The sequence below is a fragment of the Limanda limanda genome, chromosome 11 (genome assembly GCF_963576545.1).
Source record: "Limanda limanda chromosome 11, fLimLim1.1, whole genome shotgun sequence".
Lineage (NCBI taxonomy): Eukaryota > Metazoa > Chordata > Actinopteri > Pleuronectiformes > Pleuronectidae > Limanda > Limanda limanda.
In genome coordinates, this window is record NC_083646.1 from 12,568,681 (window position 1) to 12,592,254 (window position 23,574).

At 42.4% G+C, this 23,574-nt stretch overlaps 2 protein-coding genes across 2 annotated transcripts; one reads left to right on the plus strand and one right to left on the minus strand.

The window, feature by feature from the left end:
• Positions 1-5,919: 5,919 nt before the first annotated feature.
• tuft1a (tuftelin 1a) lies at positions 5,920-16,447 on the plus strand. Its single transcript, XM_061081204.1, has 12 exons — positions 5,920-6,129; positions 11,194-11,271; positions 12,345-12,446; positions 12,558-12,644; positions 12,889-12,939; positions 13,069-13,155; positions 13,866-13,976; positions 14,099-14,322; positions 14,434-14,539; positions 14,648-14,731; positions 15,085-15,179; positions 15,461-16,447. Exons 1-12 carry the CDS (start codon positions 6,070-6,072, stop codon positions 15,531-15,533), a joined length of 1,158 nt encoding a protein of 385 aa, XP_060937187.1. The 5' UTR covers positions 5,920-6,069; the 3' UTR covers positions 15,534-16,447.
• A 340-nt stretch (positions 16,448-16,787) lies between these two features.
• On the minus strand, positions 16,788-20,730 carry c11h1orf43 (chromosome 11 C1orf43 homolog). The gene is made up of 7 exons (XM_061081257.1): positions 20,483-20,730; positions 19,310-19,411; positions 19,108-19,216; positions 18,923-18,976; positions 18,660-18,826; positions 17,950-18,008; positions 16,788-17,829 (listed from the first exon to the last, which is right to left on the minus strand). The coding sequence occupies exons 1-7, from the start codon at positions 20,543-20,545 to the stop codon at positions 17,613-17,615; spliced, it is 771 nt and encodes a 256-aa protein (XP_060937240.1). The 5' UTR covers positions 20,546-20,730; the 3' UTR covers positions 16,788-17,612.
• Positions 20,731-23,574: the final 2,844 nt, after the last annotated feature.

Below are 23,574 nucleotides of genomic sequence, written 5' to 3' on the forward strand. Positions count from 1 at the left end.
TTTTGGCTGCAGGCCTAACTTCTCTGGAATTAGAGTTAATGTTTGTTATATAAACCTGAGTTCTGCGGAACTGTCAACCTCACAGATCATGAACCTGGTTAAGCACATAATAGGTATTATCTGTGTGAGTGAGTGTGTGTGAGGGTGTGTGAGAGTGTGTGAGTGTGTTTCCGTTTCCAGTGCACAGCCTTAACTCAGACTGACACTTCTAGAGTCTTCATAGTAACTCTGTGTCAAAGTCATTAACCTGTGAGAAAATGTCGACACAAATATTTCCCCTCACATTTCTTATTTGTGTGATGCCTTAGTAGATAAAACATCTTCTTAACTGCACATCTAGATTGCAGATGTGAGATGCTGTTGGTATTGAACGATACACATCCTTGTAGAGGCTTGTAGGGAATCTAACATCGTCCAGTAACAAAGGAAAACTACATTATCCCCTAAAACACGAATATATGTGACCCACTGTAGCAGCAGCAGGGTGTTAAGATCCACTGAACCTGCACCAGCCTGTCAAGCATGTCAGTGTTAATGTTTTACTCCCTTATCTCCTTCTGCAGAATTGTTTTTGTTGTAGTTACACATCCTGCAGAGCAGAAAGAATCTCTGCTGATGTGTTGATACAAGGGGACGACATTTCCCCGTTTATGGACACATTCAGGTGTCAGCTGTTCTCCTGTAAACCTCGATGAGCAGATAAGGAGTTCAATAACACACAACCTGAACAGGACAACTCACAAACAGGAGGTCAAATGGACTAAATGCTGACATTGTCTGTGTCAGTGACATATCACAAGCAACACACTGCTGTGTTTGTGTTCCTGGAGGTAATTTACTTAAACAAGATTTCTCACAGAATGAAATCTGGATGTAGATTGTAACTGGTATAAATGTCGCATAGAACACGGTTGAGCTGAGTCAGAAAACCATCTATGGACATGTTCACGAGGTTTTCACACACACACACACACACACACACACACACACACACACACACACACACACACACACACACACACACACACACACACACACACACACACACACACACACACACACACACACACACACACACACATGCATGTGTCTCTATAGTTGTGAGGACACTCATTGGCATAAGGCATTCCCTATCGCCCCTCACTACAACCTTAACCCTCAAACAGCCATTTAGAAGTGGGTCAGAAATTGAAGACCTGACAAAATACTGTTTCTCTCCATCAGGTCTGCAGGCTCAAATTGGTCCTCACAAAGATGTTGGTACAAGTACACACACATAGCAAGCATATACAGCAAGGTATTTAAAGGAGTTGTACAGCTACTTCTTAAAAGACAATAACTTTCTCTGCTAGGTACAATATGTTCCTTCACATGACAAAAACCAGCTGCGTTGTGAGGCTGCCAAGTTGCAGCTCATAAATCATCAGAACAAGTTACAATCCGGTGGAGAACATCCTGACTCTGAACCCGACTCACTGTTGCAAAGTTCAGGCCTCGATATCCTTTGAGTTCATTTGGATTCAGTTGTGTTTGAATCGCACAAATCTTACAAAAATACAGTTCAATTAGCAAACACTGTGGAGAGAGACAAACCATCTGCTTCGACTGGGTGGGGAGAGAGGAGAGAAGAGGGACACGACAAGGAAGTTAGAAACATTTTAGCGTTGTACGAGAGGCAGGGAAATACCAGACCACTCCTGAGGTAGATTTAAGACAAATGAAAAGAGTGTGTATGTTCCAGGTGTCTAGGTGTGAACAGGATCCAGACGTGTGTATGTTATTGGGATCCAGGTCTCTGTGTGTGATCGGGATCCAGGTCTCTGTGTGTGATCAGGATCCAGGTTTGTGTGAGTGATCGGGATCCAGGTCTCTGTGAGTGATCAGGATCCAGGTCTCTGTGAGTGATCAGGATCCAGGTCTCTGTGAGTGATCAGGATCCAGGTTCCAGAGGCCGTGGTACTGAGGCTAGTGATGGATGAGCTGCTGCTGCCAGGAGCACCACAGGGCGAGGCACGTCAAGAATGTCTGCGGAGATCTGTGTGAAAACCAGGCTCAAGGAATGTAGATAAGGCGTTAATGAAACTCATTCTGATGTGAGAAAAAAATCCCAATAAACACTGATCCACCAACTCACAATTCTCAGTAAAATGTTTATACAGTAAAGGGAATACTTAAATCCATGTCTTTTTATGACTTCAGGCTTTTGTTTTTCTCACATCAATTGGATAGATGAAAGTCAGCACCCTGCAGGGACGTGTCACCAGCTCCTTGGCTTTTTACATGTTCACATCCTATTTGGCACTTTCATAACACAACTGTTCTGTTATTTTGAGACACAACATTTGCGATTGTGCGTCAGGAGTCTACGAGTCTCTTGCTTATTTTGACAAACTTACTCTACCTTCCTCTGTGCTATTGTGAGATGGATTCTGATGAAAACAATATTTTCTTCCTGCTGGTTATCGGGAATTCAATCTTTAAAATCTTGGAACATTTTTTGGGGGGGCGTAAAATCACACCTGCAGTGTTTTTCTGTTGAACCAGATGATACGTGCATGATACTACGCCTCCCTTCCAGTGTATCAAAACACGTACGCAGCAAAACAATGTGTGCAATACCTGCTTTTCTGGACTATAAATTAAAAAGGAACATACTTTCCATGGGTGAGTTTGGCTTTCCATAACATTCCAGTTTGCCAGGCACAACCTAAGAGCCGATCGCTGATTTGCTAATCGCGGGGCGTGTTGTGTTTTGAAATCGTGGTGTGTTTGTTATTACAGCATAGTTGCTGTTGTTCAGTCAGTGTGTAGCCTCACCGCAGGTTTAGAAACATTTCCATGTGTTTCCAGGTGATACTCATGTGTGGATACAGGTCTGGTTCGGATTTTAAGACAAAAGATATGATAATTTATTTAATTATATCATGACACTAAACATAGAGGGTGGAGCAAAGACTTTAATTTCAATACACCAGTGATATAAATAACAACAGCACATGGTAACCAGGAAGGAATATAAAAGTACTACGGTCATTTTACTAATATCTCATAAACTCCAAAAACCATATATATTATTATTATTATTATATCTTTCTTTCTAGGTAACTTTCTATGAAAAAATCAGTCCTTTTTAATGAAGTGTCACAGTACAATGTTAGAATCAATCCGCAGGTGCACTCACGCTTAACAGAGAACAAGCTGAACTTATTAAAATACACACATATAGGTTAGACCTGGAAAGTAAGAGGAACAGGAATTTGGCCATAGGACCAATTAGACCAAGACATAAGACAATGCTACCAAACTTACTGAATTATTGAATGTACTGTATGTGTGTGTTGTCAATGTATAGAATTAGAGATCAGATGAAAATATAAATAACGATATAAAACTTAATACGCTTGTAATCCATCTACGGTTCACCCCCTAACCCCAACGTCTGTGACCCTCAAGGGATGAGCATTTTGATAATGGATGATTATATGGATGAAAATATTAATGAATAGATGGATGAATAAATGGATGAATAGATGGATGAATATATTATCATTTGTTTTATTAATTGATAAAACACGACATTACACTGGATTTTAAACTTTTAATTTAACAACATATTCAGCTGAAACTTCCAGCGACCTCAGTGGTATGTTGGGCTTCGATGATACTTAAGGAGTGAAATTATGCTAAAATGATTTATTCACTTTGCTTAGTGCAATAGTGTTAGCATAGTTTCCCAGGAAATCATCACATATTGAATCTGTGTAACATCAGTGCACTTTCAACCTCTGACCTTGACCTGCCTTTACATGTTGTATGGTCAGTTTTATATGACGATGTCGATTATTAACCTAGCAATGGTCCCACCCCCCCAGAAAAGGACATTTTTTATTTGATGAATTATACAGTTTCTTTGGGCCTCAAACACCCTTACAGATTGTTATAGATACTCATTCACAACTTAGAATGAGTTCCAAAAGATAAGAAGGCCGTTAAAGTCCCATTAGAAAACACAGAGTGGGTGAAGAAGGATTCTGACTCACTCCATCATCTCAGACGTGCAGGTATGTAAACACACAAACCCCATAACCGTCTGATCTGTGGCTTAGTCTGTCTGAGTGTCTGTGGTCAGCTGTGTGATGTAAACACATAGGTATGGCTCGTGTTGTTTTTGGGACACATGATGACACTGTGTGGTAATGTTCAGATGTGTTTGTCCCTCTGTGTGTGTGTGTGTGTGTGTGTGTGTGTGTGTGTGTGTGTGTGTGTGTGTGTGTGTGTGTGTGTGTGTGCGTGCGTGCGTGCGTGCGTGCGTGCGTGCGTGCGTGCGTGCGTGCGTGCGTGCGTGCGTGCGTGCGTGCGTGCGTGCGTGCGTGCGTGCGTGCGTGCGTGCGTGCGTGCGTGCGTGTGTGTGTATGTTTGTCAGTGTGTATGTTTGTCAGTGTGTGTGTATAGGTGAGCTTCATTCCAAATGATAAATCAACCATTAAAAGTTAACTCCTGCTCTGATGTGAAGCTTAATTACATTCTTGTTTTGGAATTCATCCCAGTGAAGGCTTATGTGGAAATATCTCACTTATTAAATGCCCTCAGCCGTCTGAACATGGAAACATTTCTCTCCTTCTATGTCCATGTTTGTGTCTGTGTCGTTTCTGCTCCTGTTTCAGATTCACTCAGCGTTGTCTCCTCTCCACAGTGATCTGCTGTCTGCTCCTCAACAGCCATTAATGTCATTAAAGTCTTAATCCAATTTTAGGCCTGGTCCCGATCAGCTGCTGCCACATGCCAGCAGAGAAGTGTTCCCTGTTACTAACACCGTCATTTTGTTCCTTTTGTGTGGCCTTGGTGACTCCTGTTGTGTATCATTAATGATCGAAGATTCCAAGGTTAACTGAGTCAATATGCAGGATGTTTCATTAAACCCTAGGGGGAAGTAAATGTCACCGTAAATAAATAACCATATTAGTGACTGATTTTGAATGTTAACCACTCTTATTTTTTTCATTGGAGTTAATCATTTGTAATAATTATAAGAAGGTGTTTTAAATTGTTTTTTATTCATCTTCATACATATATCAATTTGCAAAACCATTTTTAAATAAATAATGTGTTTATATTATTATTATTATGTATCCGTTGCACAAAAGTAACATTGATTTTATGTGTTGATTTAATAACATGTAATAAGAAAATTAATTTCAACACCTAATGATTGACATTTTATATAAAACTATATACATGTGTGTGTGTGTATTTATATTTGTAAAATTGTATTTATTCTGCGGAGAAAAACATATCAACCCTACAAACAAACCACAGCCGCAAATCACTGGATTTAATGCTCTGCTTCCTGCTGCCTTGTAATAGCAGCAGACGCGTTTGAAACAGGTTAACTCAGGGGGTGTCACGTTTTCCAATCAATACTTAATAGGTAAACTGATCTGTGTTCCCACTGGGCAACATTCAGCTGGAGTGAATCATCCAGAGTCCCACTATAGGACAATCCAACTCTTTGACTTCTTTCAAACCTTATTACCTCATTATCTTATACCATCCCTCCATGAATCATGTGTTGATGATGATGATGCTGATGATGATGATGATGCAAAGTTTATTGAGCCCATCTTTCTCTCTCTCTCTCTCTCTCTCTCTCTCTCTCTCTCTCTCTCTCTCTCTCTCTCTCTCTCGCTCCCTCTCTCTATCTCTCTCTCTGTGTCTCTCTGTGGGCGGGTTGCTTTGCTTTGCTTAGGCACACCCACATATTGACGTCATGAAAAAAGTGAGCAACAATGTGCTGAGTGGAGAGAGAGAGAGGGAAACACAGTCTCTCTCTCTCTCTCTCTCTCTCTCTCTCTCTCTCTCTCTCTCTCTCTCCCCCTCCCTCCCTCCCTCCCTCCCTCTCTCTCTCTCACCGGTGTGTCCGCAGGTCTGGAGACGTTTAACAGCAGCAGGACCGTCGACGTTCACCACAGACGACTGAAGCTCTGAAGGAGGAAGCTTGTTTTATTACTATTATTTACTTAATTCGGTTATTTATTTGTTTGTGCGGCATTTATCATATTTCAATCAAAGATGAACGGAGTCACGAGAAATCTGTGCACCTTTGAGGACATCAGAACTCAAGACTATGGGGTAAGTTACTTGATATTCTTTTGAATGATTTCTTCATATTATCTACTTGTAAGGAGACATTTATGTAAAATGAATGAAACATGATTGATTTTATCAGGAAGAAAGGATCAAGATATTCTTTAGACACAATTTTCTCACTTCTCTATTTTGTTTGTGATGTTATGAGGATTATTTTTCAGTAAAATCTGTTTAATTTTCTTTACTGGACGTGTAGAGGACGTGTGTGGTTTTGTAATGAACTGCATAAGTTCAATACATATTGAGATGTGTCTTATTCACGGTTTTGAAAAAGTTTTGCTGTTCTTCACGTGGAGTTGAAATGGGTCCAAAATAAATAATGGGCATGGATACTAATAATAATTTAAATCGTTTAATGAAATACATAAATCTGGATACAATCGTCCAGCCTCATAACTGAGAGTCTTCACCAAGTGTGTTTACAGTAAGTACAAGTCTCAGGCCTTGTAGTAATTAAAGTATTAGTCCCTCCTCCCCCATTAAGGCTCAGAATTAGTCTAAATAACATCTGTGCCTCCTGCCCACATTAGTTATGGGCTTACAGTCACAAGTCGCAGGACGTGTAAAAGCTTTTTGCTCGTGCAGCGTGTGCACCACCTGTGCATGTACAGTTTGGTTTAACAGGATTAATCAGTAGAAGATACTTGCTTGACTCACTCCTTGTACTTTGCTGCAGGGTAGTTGTTTGAGTCTAGCTGCTCATCGCACATACATGAGCTTTATCCCCTTTTTGTGGCTCTGCTGGCTTAATGATTTACCTGAAGAAGTAAAGTGTTTGTGCTCATGAAGCTGGGGGCAACACGACACTTTCACCTTATCAGCACCCGTTGTGTTGAGCTCCTGCAGTCAGCAGCACACCAGACCACTGATACCATCACATTGTGCTGTTCAAAAACGCGTACCACAGAGAATACATTCAGCCAAGATTTTGTTTTATAAAACCTATTACTGATTGGGATTAGTGCCCACAGAGTCAGATTACACAGTTGTGTCAATAGTCTTTTTATCACTTCAAGTTGTGTAACCGTTGGACCTATAGATGTGTACAAAGGGCAGCAGCACCACACACACACTTCACAAGCTGATTAAATGAGGTGAAGAAAAGTGTCATAAAGCAAAAAAGAGAAACTCCATATTTGTCCAGCCTCTGCTAATGTTTTACACATCACCTTCACTTTGTGACATGCGAGCGCTCGGATTCAAACGCAGCACGAGTTCATCTGTATTGACGTCAGATCAACAAGTCAAACAGTCCCACGCCCACAGTATTTACATATGAGATTCTGTGATTCAGGTCAGGCTAAATAAGGAAGTTGAGGGTGAGGTATTTCACCTCCACACGAAACATAGCACAGAGAGATTGTTCAGCTACGCCCTGACCGCTCATCAGGAAACGTGTGGAGGAGGAATGTACCTGGTGCAGCAGAGCCAGGCCTTCAGCTGATACTTGAAACCAGTCTGGAACAAAAGGTTCTGTTGTTGTGGCCGATATTATTTGAAATATCTTTTATTGTGGCTCAATTGGTCCTCTTTGGAAACCTGTTTAGAAAGTTTTATTTTTCCCTCTCTTTTTAAAAGAAATGAGTATTACACATTTATTCATCAATGCAGACGTTTCGTTTCCCTGCAGCGGGTGACTCAACACATTCCCTCTATCTGTCCTCATCCTCAGTCACCCTCTCAGTCAGGAGTGTCTGACATCACTGACTGGGAATCAGCCAAGCGTGACAGAAGTGCGTCTATGCAGATGAACGACGGCAGCATGTTGCAGCACACCTGGTTCGCACGCCACGCTGAGCAAAGAGAAACACAGACGTTATTATTTGGGATGTTGAGATGACTGCAGGTAGTCTGCAGCTCGCACGTCACGTCATAGATCCGTGTGCCTGGAGGAGGTGTCTCTACTTTCTAGTTCGCACATGATGATGAGACACACGTAAAAGCACTCAGCTCTTCACTTCACACCTCAGCTCAGCTCTTCCCTTTGAAATTTACCAAACCTTTGACTGGAGCTTTTAGTTGACACAGACTGACGAAGGTCAAGGCCTAGGTCAGCCATACACTACTAACCTTCACTAACCTGAGACATACAGCTGATGTGAGTGAGTAGATGTTCTAAAAGATTTAACAAAAACCCAGGAGTATATTTCAAGGTTATTTATATTGAGATATATAATTATATTAAGCCTATGGTCACACATGGATATGACAAAGAAAAACAGCAAAACCTCATGTTTGGAGAGACGCTACATGGAAAATTAATTTCTTTTGATTGATTGATTGATCACTTATCGTCTCGGATTCTTTACTCAAATAGTTTCTCCCTTTAAACTTCCTCATTTAAAGTAAGGCCCGGAAACTTGGGTATTGTTTGGATACCAAAGATTTGAAATGACACCTTCAGCGCTCGCACCTGTCAGCTCCGGGTGTCACAGGCCGAGGTTTCTGATGTGGTTTGGACAGAAGACAAGAGAGACATATGTGCAGCAGGGAGAGGAAAGCAGTGCCTGAGAGGAACAGAGGGATTTAAAGGATGAAGTGATCAAATACACTTCTTTTTTATTCAGGACACGGCACACCTGAAGGCACGACGAGATGCTTTGCAGTTAGGTTTCCTGAGTTGAGAAATTTAATATCAGGGAGTCTTCTTTTAAAAAAGCCACAGCTCCGAGGGATGTTTTCTGAGTCTTGTCCCACGTTCAGAAGCTCTGGCTGTTAATCAGTGACATTCTCATGGAGGCAGTCAACCCTCAGCTCATTTAACACCGATGATTTACAGGCCTCCTGATGCCAAGGTCCAAGACAAAAGCGTCTTCATGCCCTCCAAGGCTTTTCAGCTCGGCCATGCCCTGTGATCTGTTGTGCCCCTTTTGTCTGTGCGCCCAGCAGTGTGGCCGCAGTGTGTGTGTGTTTGTGTGTGTGTGTGTGTTTAGTTTCAGGTTTCTGCCCTGTTATAAAGCTAATGTGTACTTTGACTTGCAATGTGCATCCGTGTGTGTGTGTTCTCCCGCATGTGTGCATGCCTGCGTCACGGTGCACATCCAACTGGTTCCTTTGTGTGCGTTCCCAAGAAGTCTCGTATTACAGGTTGGCTTTGAGGGTGGTATAGACAGCATTTGTGTGTGTGTGTGTGTGTGTGTGTGAATATAAAAGAGAAAACAGGCTAGCGTGTAAGTCGTCGAAGGCAGAGCGAGGATTAGCTCAGTCTTTGTCTCCTCGTCTATGAAGGGCCACAGAAGTTGTATAATGACGGATTCCCTCCTAACAAACCGCGCACTGTTCCCTTCTCCAATCCCCCCCCCCCCCCCCCCTCTCTTTTCTTCCCATAATGGCTGTGGCCTAGCTTTCAGGTTACTGTAATTTGAGAGGAAGCCATGCTGAATAATAGGGGGGATTTGTTTACTTTCATTTCTCTGACTTCTGTTTGTCCTATAGTTGGACCCCCACCCTATCCATTATTAGGCTATTTCCTCTGTTTCCTCTTGTGGACTGGTTACTTTGTTCTTCTTGTCTCTCTCATGGTTTTTCAACTCAACCTGCTCGTCTCGCCCCTTCACCTCTTTTTTCCACGACTATATTTTCTGAGTAGATACCCTGCTTATCATAAAGTCTATAGAACACATGGCTTTTCTTTCATAACCTCTCTCAACTCCTTATCATTGCACTAGGCAAAGCAGTTCATTTCCTCCTTCTGGTTTACGTCAAGGCCGAGGCATTCTCCATATAAGGGGTTCGCTACAGTAGAAGAGCTTTTATTCACTTTGAATGGCAACAACACATGAAGTTTAAAAGGAAATTAGTGAATCGAGTCACGGTTCTGGAGATTTCAATCCTATCACATGAATGTAGATGTTCCAATTTCATGAAAAAATTGCACTTTAAGGTTTATAAAGCTACTTTAAAGCTTAAAATACCCAGAAAAGATTCAAAACGTTTTTAAAAAGTTAGCATTTATAACGTTCAAATAAGAAAAAAACTAATGTGCGCATACAACCCTTTAGTCTTGTAAGAAAATACAGTCACACACCAGCTCCACCAGAAATATTACTTATGAAGAATTAGGGCCAGTGTAAAATATCTCCAATTAATTTTGATTAATTTTGATGTATGTGTGTGCACTCCTCTGTAGTTGGTTGAGTTGCTTTGCATCTATTCAGTTATTTGACCCCAGGAGAAAGTTGCAGACATTTCTTCTCTCTCAGCCTGTTTCATGTCTGTAAGGCGACTTTAACGAGGACAAAGAGAACACTGGGAGATAAACAGAGTGGTTTGCGTTGGCTGGAGGGAGTTGCATAATGTTTTTGACCTTCCTCCCTCACATCCGCATATTTGTCCTCGGACACCCACGCACCGGGCATCACTTATCAGGGGGTTCCCTGAGCTGGAACACACACACACACACCCACACCCACACACACACACACACACACACACACACACACACACACACACACACACACACACACACACACACACACACACACACACACACACACACACACACACACACACACACACACACACACACACACGGTTACATCCAGTTTAAGACTTTTACTGTTAAAGAATTTGAAGAAAAACTTTAGCTTTTTTCAAAAGTTTTGCCTCTGACTTACTCCTCCCTATCCTACATGCCAGATAGCTTATGGCTTCTATGAGCCGTCGTTGCCATGGAAATGTTGTGTCTTGCTCAACATTACATTTTCTGCCCACTTTGCCAGAAATCCAGCCGCCACTTCCAATTGGCTGCGAGCGTCTGGAGGATTTCCTCCCAAATCCCTCTGACGTCCATAGCACACAATTTAAACCGAAACAGTCTGTCTCAGTCCAGCTGGGGAAAACTTTCACTCTCACTGTGACGCTCGTACCCCTCTCTTTTACTAGCTGCCCCCCCTCCCGCCCCTCCTTATGTGGAGTATGACTCAGTCTCTCCTCCTCTTTATTCTCCTCCTCAAAATAGTCCACAATCAGTCTCTCCGTGCCATCACATAACGGTCTCTTTGTGGAGTCGCTTCATCTTCTCCTCTCTACGTTTGCCTTTTCCAGGAGGGGTGCAGGCGGCTGCGGCTCACACTGCACGACCAGAGCCAGGCAGCTCGGAGCACAGAGCAGCACCGGGACAAGGTAAGAACTTCCTGCGTCTGATAAAACTTAAGGTTCTTTAACAGCAGAGCAATGAGGAGATCTGGACTATTTATTAACAAAATAAAATACAATAAAATGAAAAATCATTTTCAAGTGTGTTCTTAAATAGAATCTCTGTTCCGTGTAAAATGTTGGTTGTATAAAAAGTTGCACATGATAAGTTTAAATACAGGATTTGGAAACTTATGTTATTCAAGATGATAGGCTGTTATATTTAAATTGTCCTCAGATCTCTAATGGACAATTGTACGTTTAAATACTTTAGTGAGAATATTTTGAATATTTTACTCATGAGGCAAAAAATGTATCATCTGTGGGGAAGGTGCCGTCGTTCAGGCCATATTTGGATCTTAAAGTACAAGCGTGATGGATTAGCTCCGAGCCGTGGTGCGTTCACACATCTCTCACGCCACATTCCTGCACACAAACTCTGTAGGGATGCCAGCGGTGTGTACACATGCCACAGCCTCCATCCGCTTTTCATCAGCACCATTCCCTCAAACTCAGAACGCCTCAAGAGAACCATTGTTCCACCAGAACCAGAACCAGCACCAGAGTGAGCACTGGAGTTACATAACGTCGCCTCCCTCCCTCACTCGATCTCTGCTTATGGTTATAACCGAGTCTGTTTACTGCTTCCAAAGAAGCAGCAGATGTTTATGGGTGGGAGACACACACCCACTCTGGAATTATTTCACAACTGAAAGAAGTATTTTATTCTGACACAATAACTGCAACGTAATAGGTTAATTTAATTAGATGTTCCTAGCAGAGGTTTCGTAATAGTTACTGAACTCGTGTGCTTTTGGCAGTTTGTCCACTCACAACAAACCTGATCCAGTGTATCACAGACGATGCAACAACAAGGCGGCTGCTGTCAGGCGGCGAAATGGGTCGTCCGCTAACCAGAAGGTTGGAGGTTCGATCCCGGTTTCCCCCAAGACACTGACCCCCAGATTCCCCCTAACGCTGTCCTGGCGGTTTATGAGTTGTGTGTGAAAGAGAAAGTGCCGCCCGATTTTAAAAATATTTCTCTGCTCTCTAACCTCCAGCCAGTTGGACGAGCGTACGCACTGGTGCAGCCGGCCAGCGACAGGACCCCCGTGACCCCCGAGCCCGTCAAATCCGGAGCCGTGCAGGTGGAAGTTATCAAAGTGAGTCGGACGGAATGTTCTCTCGTGTGTTTATAGAAGTCCTACAGTGAATTAGTGTGTTTGCTTTGTGGTTGTGTTGGTGTTTAACATCCTCGACTCTCCCGGGTCCAGGTGTATCTGGAGGCGCGGAGACAAGAGCAGCAGAAACACCAGCAGAGCCTGAAGATGCTGTCGGAGGAGGTCTCACAGATACAAGAGGTCAGTCTCTGGACACTATCTCTCTAATGTAGAGACACAGCTGCAGTGTATCAGCCCTGTCTCCTGGGCACTGTAAGAATTTGCATCATGTAAATTCCTTGTCGCTCTCGTCTGTGTCTCTTCCACTCGTAGTTTCTCTCTGTCGAGTGTTGAGCCTGAGTTTAAATATTCCTAAGAAAATAATCTATCATAACATCTCACTAAGATAACATCTCACTTACTACTATCTTTCTATTGCCAACAGGTGAGGTATTGCCTGAAGTCACTGAGGGAGCAGATGGCAGCCAAAAACAAGGTAGGTGTATTTTGGGAAACTTTGTTGTGGCTTTGCTGTTGTTTGACCTCGCGTCCTGTGGCATTTCCTCCACCTCTCACCTCCCTCTTTCACTCTTCCCTCGCTCACTTCTTCCTTTTCTCTCCCCAGCCGCTCACAAACGGGTGGAAAGTCAGCGTCCCCTTCAGAAAGAGCTCTTCGTCTGCCCCCAAGGGAGAAGCCAAAGCTGACGTACAGGTGAGCAGACTCTCACATGAGCGACCCCCAGCATGTACAGAATATATGGACGTGTCAAATCTCAAGTATCATAGCCAGGAGTCCTCTGTGAGTGTGTCTCTAAACAATGTAGTTGGCACCCAGAGGCACCCAGATAAACCGAGCTCTGAAAATGAAAGAGACAACCAGAGATGTGATACAGGCTAAAGGAGAATAAAAAAGAAACCTAAGAGTAAATACAGTATCCGTACAGCACCCCGGGGAGTTTTAAAATGTGTGAGAACGCTGCTCTAGCACAAAGTGTTCTGTTCCTCCGCCTCCCTGTGTTATTGTGTTCAGGCCTCATTGTTCCCAGCATTCCACAGATGCTTCATCTTTTAATAGTATTGTTGCCGTCTTTCTGTACAAGCCTTAACTGGTTTGTATGTCAGCAGAGTTTCGTACCAGCACAACAAACCCGACAGCCCCGTGTTTGGCTTAATTGTTTTCAATGTAATTATAGCATTTATCTGTGACTCAGGCTACTGCTTACTCGCTGAAGTGTTGTCGAAATAGAGAGGGAAACACTATAGGCATGATCTAACTGATCCAGTGACGCACGCCGACACGCCCGTTTTCTTTAAGACGACCAAACCCACTGAACTTGGACCAGACTTTACATTACCTCATCAGAAAAGTATCTTTCTCTCTATTTGACCGTTTTGCTGAATATTTCACCGTTGGTCTCATAGGAAGTGGATGATGAGGCGGAGAGGACCAATCTGAGGGAAGTCAGTAAACGCTTGTATGCACAGCTGCAGGAAGCTGAGAAGAAACACCAGGAAGAGAGGGAGAGGCTGCAGGTAAGAGACTCACACACACACACACGAACACAGACACGCACACACCGACACACAGCACGATGCCACAAACACGACACAGTGCTTTTCGGACCTTTCATCTAAACTCCATGTTTTCCCTCCAGGCTGAGGGCACCAGACTGAGGGAGCGTGTGAGCGACCAGGAGGAGAAGCTGAAGACCACAGAGGAAGCCGGCGAGAGGAAAGACCAGCGCCTGGATGAGCTCCAGAGGCTGCTGGGAGGGATGCAGCAGGAGAGCTCCTCCCTGAGGGAGACCATCCGCAGCCGGGAGGAGGAACTCAGCGAGCTGCGCAAGATCAGAGAGGAGGGCCAGAAAGGGGACCAGAGGTCAGCTACTAAACACACACAAACACACACCCACACAATCTCCTTTTCAATCATTGCCAATCAATTCACCGATACTGTTCCATAAAGTTAACGTCTGTGGATTTCTTGCAGGGCTGAACAGTTGGAGAAGGAGGTGGCAATTCTCAAAGAGAAGATCCACCATCTGGACGACATGCTGAAATGCCAACAGAGGAAAGTCAGACACATGATTGAGCAGGTGAGACACACATGCGTGAGACTAAAAGCAAACACGTTGCCTCGATCTCTGTGTGCATATTTGCGCAGGAGTTACTCAGTGTTTGACCGCGTGTTTGTTCGTCTTCAGCTCCAGAACTCTCGCATGGTGATCCAGGAGAGAGACCGCGTGATCAAAGAGCTGGAGGAGAAAGTAGCATTCCTGGAGGCGGAGGTAAGAACAACTTCTGTCTCTGACTTTATGGCATCTCAGTGGAAGTTAGAATTCAAGGGTCAAGGTTCAGTGAAACACAAGAGAAAGGAAAACAGAGCCCACTCTACCTGATCTCTGCAGAGGAAGACATGAAATGCAACTACTGTCTGTTTGTCCATATTAATATCTACATTTATAACTAGTCTTTTATTCCTTATTTTAGTATTCTCTATGCACCTGTTTAATTTCTTTTTAAATGCCTCTTTTTTGCATTGTCTTCTTTTCCTATTAAAATGTGTTATCATGCCTTTTATATCAATGTAAAGCTCTTTGACTTGTGATGAACTGACCCCTGACCTCTGCTGTGTGTGCAGAACCGAGAGATGCATGACCAGATGGACTATTTCCTGGGAGGACAGAGGTCCAACGCTTACCTTTCATCGGAGCGCAACCCCCAGATTGTCTACAGGTAACTTTATTATTAATTTATTTATTTAAAATGTAGCCCTTATTCCTCAATGAAGAATCGTGCTCTTGCTGTTCCAGGAACACAAAATAACAGACTTCATTATTTCTCTCTCTCTCTCTCTCTCTCTCTCTCTCTCTCTCTCTCTCTCTCTCTCTCTCTCTCTCTCTCTCTCTCTCTCTCTCTCTCTCTCTCTCTCTCTCTCTCTCTCTCTCTCTCTCTTCTCTCTCTCTCTCTCTCTCTCTCTCTCTCTCTCTCTCTCTCTCTCTCTCTCTCTCTCGCAGTAAACAAATCAAACCGTCCAACTCATCCAACAAACCACTCCCTTTCATCAAAGTCATCGAGATCAAGTCATGAAGCGACTGTTCAGGTGACGGACACGTTTCTGAGGTGACGGCCACAGAACCACGAAAAAACCTTTTCCATAGAGACTGAAACACAACCACGGCTCCACTCCCGGGTTTAAGGGCGTGAACGCTGCGAGCTGAGCGTCCGGGACTGCGACACTTCCACTAACCACAAACACTCTTGAAGGAAACTGCGTGGCGTTGGGCAGCACACATACATGGGGCTCGTTGTGTGTCTGTTTAAAGAGTGATTGTATGTCAGCTTTGATTTAGATACATTGAGTGTGCGGATACACCTGATGTGCTTTTAAAGTTTATCATATAATACAGCAGCATACAGTACTGTCTGCATGTGTGTGCTAGTCCTGCCCGTTTTCATCACTATTTTCACCTTTGAGTTTTTGGGATCTGTGTTGTTGTGTTGAGTGTGTGTCGTGTGCATTGGGCAGGATAGCAGAGCTTTTGCTGAAGTGGACAATGATGTTATTTAGTCCTTATGAAAAGTAATGTAGCACCAGTATACTGTAGCTAACTCGGCTGTTATGACAGATCAGTTTCACGTTACAATCATTAACCAGAGGATGTGAGTCCTGTGTCCTTGTCCTCCTTAGCCACTCACACATACATGATTTCACCATCACTGAGTGAATGTTTGATGCTGCAGCACGTAACTTCTCACTGGAGCCTCGACAAAGAAGTGTGACTTTTAAGCCCAAAACAACAATAAGGCACTTAAAGAAACTGTGAGGAAGCAGAAGGATAAATTCATATTTTCACAAAGCATTTCAGGTCCCTTCCATTATGTGTACTGTCTATTTGTTTTGTACATTTATTAATTATTGTGATTTTGATGTTTGAATTTCTGCCTAACATCTTCCTCCTTTGTATTTATTTATATATTAAATAAAATAATATAGACAGACATTGTATGTTGTGTGATTTTATCCATTATTATTACTTCCTAGGAGAATCACATCAGTGGATTAGTATGGAGAGGGCTCCATCTGCTGGAACCTTTATACACAATTTAGAAAGGCACTCTGAACAAATTCCTGCATTCCTCAAATTCTACATTTATAAATATCAACTCCCGAAATGTACCAGATTTTTAAAATTAATATCCATTTATTATTTCTTTGGAAATCGGTGGAAAATCTTGTTTTTAAATATAGTGATAAAAATGTAACAAACATAACGTAACATAACCCTCCTTAGCAGTGGTAATTATTGTCATGTGTCGACAAAAAAAACATTGTACAACAACTCAACTTTATGTAAATTTTTATTTGGATGGCAAGTAAATACCACAAAAAAATTGGAATCTTTCAGGCACGAGAACTCCTCCCGGGGAATCTTAACACCTTCCAGGCAGAACCAGGTCAGAGCGACCCCAGGGACAGAACCTCTTAGTCAGAGGACATGGACATACTGGAATACTGTTAAATAACATTGCACTGAGGGAAATTATTAAGTTACAAGAGCACTTAATCATCAAAATTCATCAAATCAAGTATGGCTTCTGGAAAACAAAGATTTGACGCTTAAAACAAGGCTGAATTCACAGCAGCACATGAACAGTAGAGACACAAACAGACACAAACAGACAAAAAACAGACACAAATTCAGTGTGTGATTCTCAGTAAAGTGAAGCAGCCATTAACACCAGTAGCACCCGCAACTATCAGCATGTTTAAATACAGTGGGATGGGTTCAACAATCCTGCATAGGCTTGTACATTGTGCAATAAATACTGATTGTCATCCGCCATTGCATATTTGCACTTTTGTTTTGGTCAAGTCAACCACACTCGTTATAGTCACAGTATCTGTGTACGTATATAAAGCGCTGACACATGATATAATACAGAATATACACTAAAGCTACACTTAGGTAAAGAGCACTAGGCCAGTAGTCTGATATGGACTGGGCAGTAAACCAGGTCATATGTGTTAATGTAGGAAGGCTGTGTTTTTGTTACATCACTTGAAAAGGATGTGGCGACAGTAACCCCATCACAATCCACAGCGGCTGGAACCACCGGCCACACCACCTCGACCTTCTCCTTTGGACGGACATCAGAGGTTGGTTTTCAGAGCGTACTGTCCAGAGTGTTGTAGTTGTCTTTGAAGTTCTTCAGCTCCAGGAAGTGTCTGGGCCTCTTGCTGCGCTGCTGCAGCGTAGATATGAGGTAGGTGGTCTGGGTCGGGGAGGAGGCGGAGCTCGCCGGCTCCGTGCTGCTGGTCAGGTCTTTGGCTGCAGACTGATGGTGCTGGCTGGGAGTGCTGCTGCTGCTGTGAGACTTCACGCTGCAACAGGGAAGAGAGAAACAGCTTGTACCCAGTGTGTGATTAACATTCCACATTGGGATTAAATTAAGAGCAGAGCTGTGAGAGAGCGCTGCGGGCGGGAGGTTTGTGTTTACTCACGCAGACGCCAGTTCAGTTAGAGCTTCCCGGTATTTTAAGAACTCTGCCTCACCAAAAACCTGCAGACAAAGATGGGAGACAAAGAAAGCAAATCCAGAATGTGATACTCAAACGCCTTATTGACCCTTTAAAGACTTTCTTGCATCCTCCCATCTGTCAACGGCAAATTACAGTACACATCAGATTGGATTGGACTTGCAATTACAATCATATTGTGTAATTATTATGTGCTCGGCCACACATTTGAAATAATTGATCTTTATTGTATGTTATATATATATATGATACTTAGCTCCAACAAGGAGGTTACGGTCTCAACCTGCTCAGTTTGTTTGTGTTTTTTTTTACATGTTTGAAGCAAGATTACGCAAAAACACTAGAAGGTTTGCCATGAAACTTGGTGGAAGGATGCGATATGGGTCTGGGAACAACTCATTTAATTCTGGTGTGAATCTGGATCAAGCAGCGGATTCAGAAATCCTTGATCACTTTCTTAAAAACTGTGATTTCAACTGATTTTCCTGGGGAATAATTCATTTAATTGAAAAAATTGGTATGTTTAGGGGAGTGAACCCGGTAAATGCTCTACTGTGGGCCATTCTACATCTTTAACTAAGTCTTTAGATGGTATTTATTAGTTATTAGTTTTGACACAGCACTGCATAGGTTTCATAACTGAACCTGTAATACACACACTCTCCCATACTGACCTCAGCCCCATGTCTAGCTTTATTGTATCCATCCAGCACGGCGTCGATGAGGGAGCTCTGGCTGTCCCGGAACATGCAGTGGTTATTGCGTAGCTGCAGGATCCAGGTCCGAAATCGTTTCCCCGTCACAGCGGTGGACGTCCCACCCAGGTCGCGGAAAGGAAAATCTTTTGACAAGTAGCACAGGTAGAACTGTAACAGGGGGAGTGGGATTCAAGCGCTGTCATGGCAACGCAAAACCAAACAGTGACAGGAAAGCTTACCCGTGTCTCTGATGGCATCCAGCGCTCTCATCCTGTACAAGTAGTCATAGGAACCTGCAATACACACAGATTCTTCTATGCACTCGTATAAAATCATCAGGATAGTTTTAGGACTGGAGTGTATGCATGTGTGTGCGTGTGTGCGTGTGTTAGTGTGTGTGTTTGGGTGTGTTTGCTCATCTAACCATTCTGTTCTCTCTGCTTTATCCGGTCGTCATCTGGAGACAGCAGACGAGGCTCAAATTGGATTTTCTGAACCTGACTCAGTTTGGCTTCAATTTCTTGTTTCAGCTCCTGCAGCACAGACACAATGCTTCAGTAAACACACAAGAAAAAGTAAAGTATCAAAATCTTAGTGAAACAGTGCACAGATGGTGAGGGTCTTACCTTTGGTGCATTATGGCCGAGGGGAACATGTGGTCCTCTCCGAGACTTCACGGCAAACCGCATAATTTGTCTTTTGACAAAGATGAACAGCAAAACAAAAACCTATAGAGGATGAGTTAACATTAACACAAAACAAATGAATGAATATATATACACTTATTTATTTACTTGTTTATTTATTTTAAGATAACACAAGAAATGTGAAAGTTAGACTTATTGAATTAAAACCGGGTCTAATTTGAATCAATATCCAGAATAAAAATATAGGATTTTTGAGAATTATGTCAAATTAAAATACATATAGTTTGAAATGATGCACACCTTTTTGGAAACGTGGATCTTCTATAATGAAAACACTTTAACTTTAAGAATGAACAATGAAGAGCGTGACTTAACACTACAGTACTTCTCATGTTCATACCAGGCAAAATTCCGATTGTGCAATACTTGAAAACACAGCAACGCAGAAGCTGCACTGATTATTGTTGGAGAGAATCAAACAGGAAACTTTGATCTGAACCAAAACGTGTCTGACAAAATGTAAGGTGTGTGTAGCCATGGTGGGGGAGTGATCAGCGGTTTGGTTTGATAAAACTCAGTGTCGTAATAAGGTTGGACGATTGGGCTAAAACATTATTATAACTATTTCAGTATTATTTATTTTTTAGTTTAAAGACTGATGTGGTTTTAAACTCTTCTTTATGCGCAGAGAATCACAAACACTTGATAAATGGCAAAAAAAATTATAAATCTCAGGTCGATCAGTCGCTGTGTTTTCACAATGGACGACGTACATTGCTATTTTTTATTTTGTATGATTATTATTGACATTGTTTTTATCACAGAGCCCTAAGTTTCATTGATATGGAGTGATAGGGATCTTATGGGCTTTTAAATGTGAGTTAAAACAGCTCATTTGTAAAATGACATCTGTGAACTTCAAACTGTGTGAGTGTGATCGCAGGGGTTTGTGTTAGATCATAGAAAGTCAGTGGCTTTTAGAAGTAGTAGGTAAAGTATAATGAGCACACAATACGGGTTGTGTAGTGAAACTGGTCTAGAGCAGCTGTACACTGGTGTGACTGGTGTGTATCGTGTGTATCTGACACAGACTCGTGTACATCGTTGTTATTGTAAGTTGGAACTTGAGTTCGCTTCGGAGTTAGAACTCACCAGACTCCCGTAGGCCATGACAAGCACCACATTGACGCTGGACAGCAGAGAATCATTTTTCATTTTTCTAACCCACCAGACAGATATCAGCTCAAAGGACAAACAACACGTCGAATGGAAAAAGTACAAAGTCACATTGAGGAAGTAGCTTCTTTAAAAAAACATGGAGCCGCCGTCAAGCGAGACGCAGAACAACAGGAAGTTAAGAGAAACAGAGATTTGTGCTGTTTGTCTCTACATGTCGCCGCTTTATTGACTTCCGTGTTAGTCACATGACCGGTACGGACAGGCTGACGTAATGCCTGCTGTTCTCTTCGGCCTCTCCTGCCCCCTGCTGGTGACTTATGATTTGTTACCATGAAGTACATGAAATAATAAATCATATGAATCCCAACAGATCATATCAAGATTATAAATGTGAATAATCAATACACAGCAACTCTCTGGAAAAGTAAAAAGGATATGAACAACTTATTTTTTTATTATAAAATGAAAATAAAGGGAGAAGGTACAGCAAACTACCAAATTATTCATTTTAATTTGGAAATTCTTTCAGCTACGAAGCCAAATTGTCAATGTTGTCCTCATTTGGATATTTAAATGATTGATTCATCCAATGAAAAACCATTCCAAAACGCACGTATGTGTCATTATTATTATTCATTTTTATATTAAATAATATTTTGTATTTTGATTATAATTATACAATTTTCATGTTTAAAAAGTGCATCATAGACATTAAAACTGAAAATACAAAGTGCAATAACAAATGTTCAAAACATATTAGATAAAATAATGCAATAAAACAAACAAACCTCCTATCAATATAATAATGAAAACCAAACAAGGAATTAAACAATTGTCTAGTTAAAAGCCATTTTATAAAAATGCTTTTATAAAAGAGGATCCTTGGAGGGAGGTTCTTTCACAGCTGAATGTCTGACCACACTCTGTCTCCAGCCCTGGGTGGTGAGAGGAACAGCTGGTTAGCAGAATACAGATGTTTACAAATTATTATTTACTTCATATCATTTTGTTATACTCATGTATTTTCTCTATGTCTTATTTCCTCTGTTATAACATAAGCTTTACATTTGTTCCCCTGTTTTTAGCTGTAACTTCACAAGGACACAAACAAACAACAACACAACAAAGACTCCTGATAAACAATCTCTTCACTGACAAAAAAAAAGAGAACAATAGTCAGTCCTGTAATTTTCAAGCTCTGAGAGTCACATTAATGAAACGATACAAACCAATAAATCACCCAGTCCTCCCATTGTTGCTGTGTATTTTTGTTTTGCTTGAAATTCAATTCACTATTTATATCCATTGTGACCCACTGATTAAACCACCACAAACTGTCATTTCTCACAACACTTGTGCTGAGGCGTGTTCATATAATCCTACACCCTGAAGAATGAATTTAAACCAGCAGTATGTTTGTGTGAGCAGAACATTGATTTGCATACATCCTGCAGACACTGAGTGCCATTCTTCTGTCAGGAACAAGGGTGGGTGTCTGTGGAGCAATGCTTCAGCTATTTACCCCCCCCCTCACAAACTTATCTGTGTCCTGAGGAGAGTGTGCAGCCCACCAGTCCTCTGTGTGTACGGCTACACATTGATTGGATCCTGAGGACCCTCAGCCTTGGCTCTGTGCTTCTTTGACTTTTGCAGAGAGACAGACATGTCTTACTTCTACTTGCAGCTCGCTTATGTGGTAACCACAGTTTCCCCTGTCCCAGCGGAAGACAGTAGCAGCAGGTGTCTGCAACAAAAGCAGCACTGAGAAAATGAGACGTTACACAACGCTTCTAACGACAAACTGTAAGTACTATTGTTTTGTATTTCACTGGTCTTCTTGCACTTTACATTTCTGTTTGTTCACCTTCCTACTCTGCAAATTCAGATTAACCACAAACAATCCTTCTTTTACAATGTGGATAAATAGTATATCTAAGGCCTCTCCCCTTCAATCAACATTACAGTCCTTCACGTTTTCTGTTTTGTTGAACATATGACACACGACAGGTTTTATTCTGATAATATTTATCTCTGTTGGTCTTTCAGAGTGGATATAAAGTCTCTGCGACCTCTGGTCCCGATTAAAGGTGCTTTGTTATTATGTATTCTGATACCTGCTCAGCCCAGACCATTGCACACCTGAGGTGTGGTGATGTTATGAGCTTACGTTGGGAAACGTCGTTCCTGTTCGGTTTCACACACATTATCTGATCTTCTCTCCACTGGGCCATGAAATGCTGATGTCACATCTTGTACCCCGAGGGATGGAGCTGTAGGTGTTTGGAGGGTGCGCGTGTGTGTGTGTGTGTGTGTGTGTGTGTGTGTGTGTGTGTGTGTGTGTGTGTGCGCGTGTGTGTGTGCGTGTGTGTGTGTGTGTGTGTGTGTGTGTGTTTATGTGTGCACTCCCTGTTGAGGTGTTCAGTGAGCTGTAGTCAGGAATGCTACCCTGTGAGGGGAGGAAAAGAGGGAGAAAACAACAATGGGAGGGGGAGGAGAGAGAGGGAGAGACAGACAGAGACACAGAGAGAGAGAGCCAGAGAGAGAGCGAGATAGAGAGAAAGAGAGAGAGGACAAACCAGTGTGGCCGGTTTGAGTCACTGTACACAGTCCATCATGCAAAGCTCATGGAACGAGAGAGCGACAGAGAGAACAAGGCTTCACGAGCTGATGTCATTGCAGAGCGCTGCCTTCATTATGAACCAGTGTCAACACAATGGTACGAGACAGAGGTCACTCTGAGAGACGGTAAGGCGCTTGTGTTTGTGTGTGTGTGTGTGTGTGTGAATGTGCTGATGGATCAATAAGTTAATGTATAATAAGAGTACATGTGTGTGTAGGTGCATTTGTGTCTTTTTTGCGAGAGTGTGAAGTAAACGGGGCCGTGTTGCCCGGGTTACCCAGATGGGAGGCTGCTTTGTGACCTGGCAGAACAGGTGTTTCTGTAAACCGACACTCAAACTCACCTATATCTGAGAGACTGTTTCCCAAAGCCTTAACCCAGACTTCACAACAAGAAATAACCGCAAACAACTTCACATCTTTAGACACTTAATCTAGTTTTATCT

Coding starts and splice junctions, on each gene's coding strand:
- tuft1a (XM_061081204.1), top strand. CDS start 6,070: ATGAACGGAGTCACGAGAAATCTGTGCACCTTTGAGGACATCAGAACT. Junction 12,940..13,068: donor AGATGGCAGCCAAAAACAAG/GTAGGTGTATTT, acceptor TTCTCTCCCCAG/CCGCTCACAAACGGGTGGAA. Junction 14,323..14,433: donor GGCCAGAAAGGGGACCAGAG/GTCAGCTACTAA, acceptor GATTTCTTGCAG/GGCTGAACAGTTGGAGAAGG.
- c11h1orf43 (XM_061081257.1), bottom strand. CDS start 20,545: ATGAAAAATGATTCTCTGCTGTCCAGCGTCAATGTGGTGCTTGTCATG. Junction 18,977..19,107: donor AAAGCAGAGAGAACAGAATG/GTTAGATGAGCA, acceptor TGTGTATTGCAG/GTTCCTATGACTACTTGTAC. Junction 17,830..17,949: donor CTAACTGAACTGGCGTCTGC/GTGAGTAAACAC, acceptor TCCCTGTTGCAG/CGTGAAGTCTCACAGCAGCA.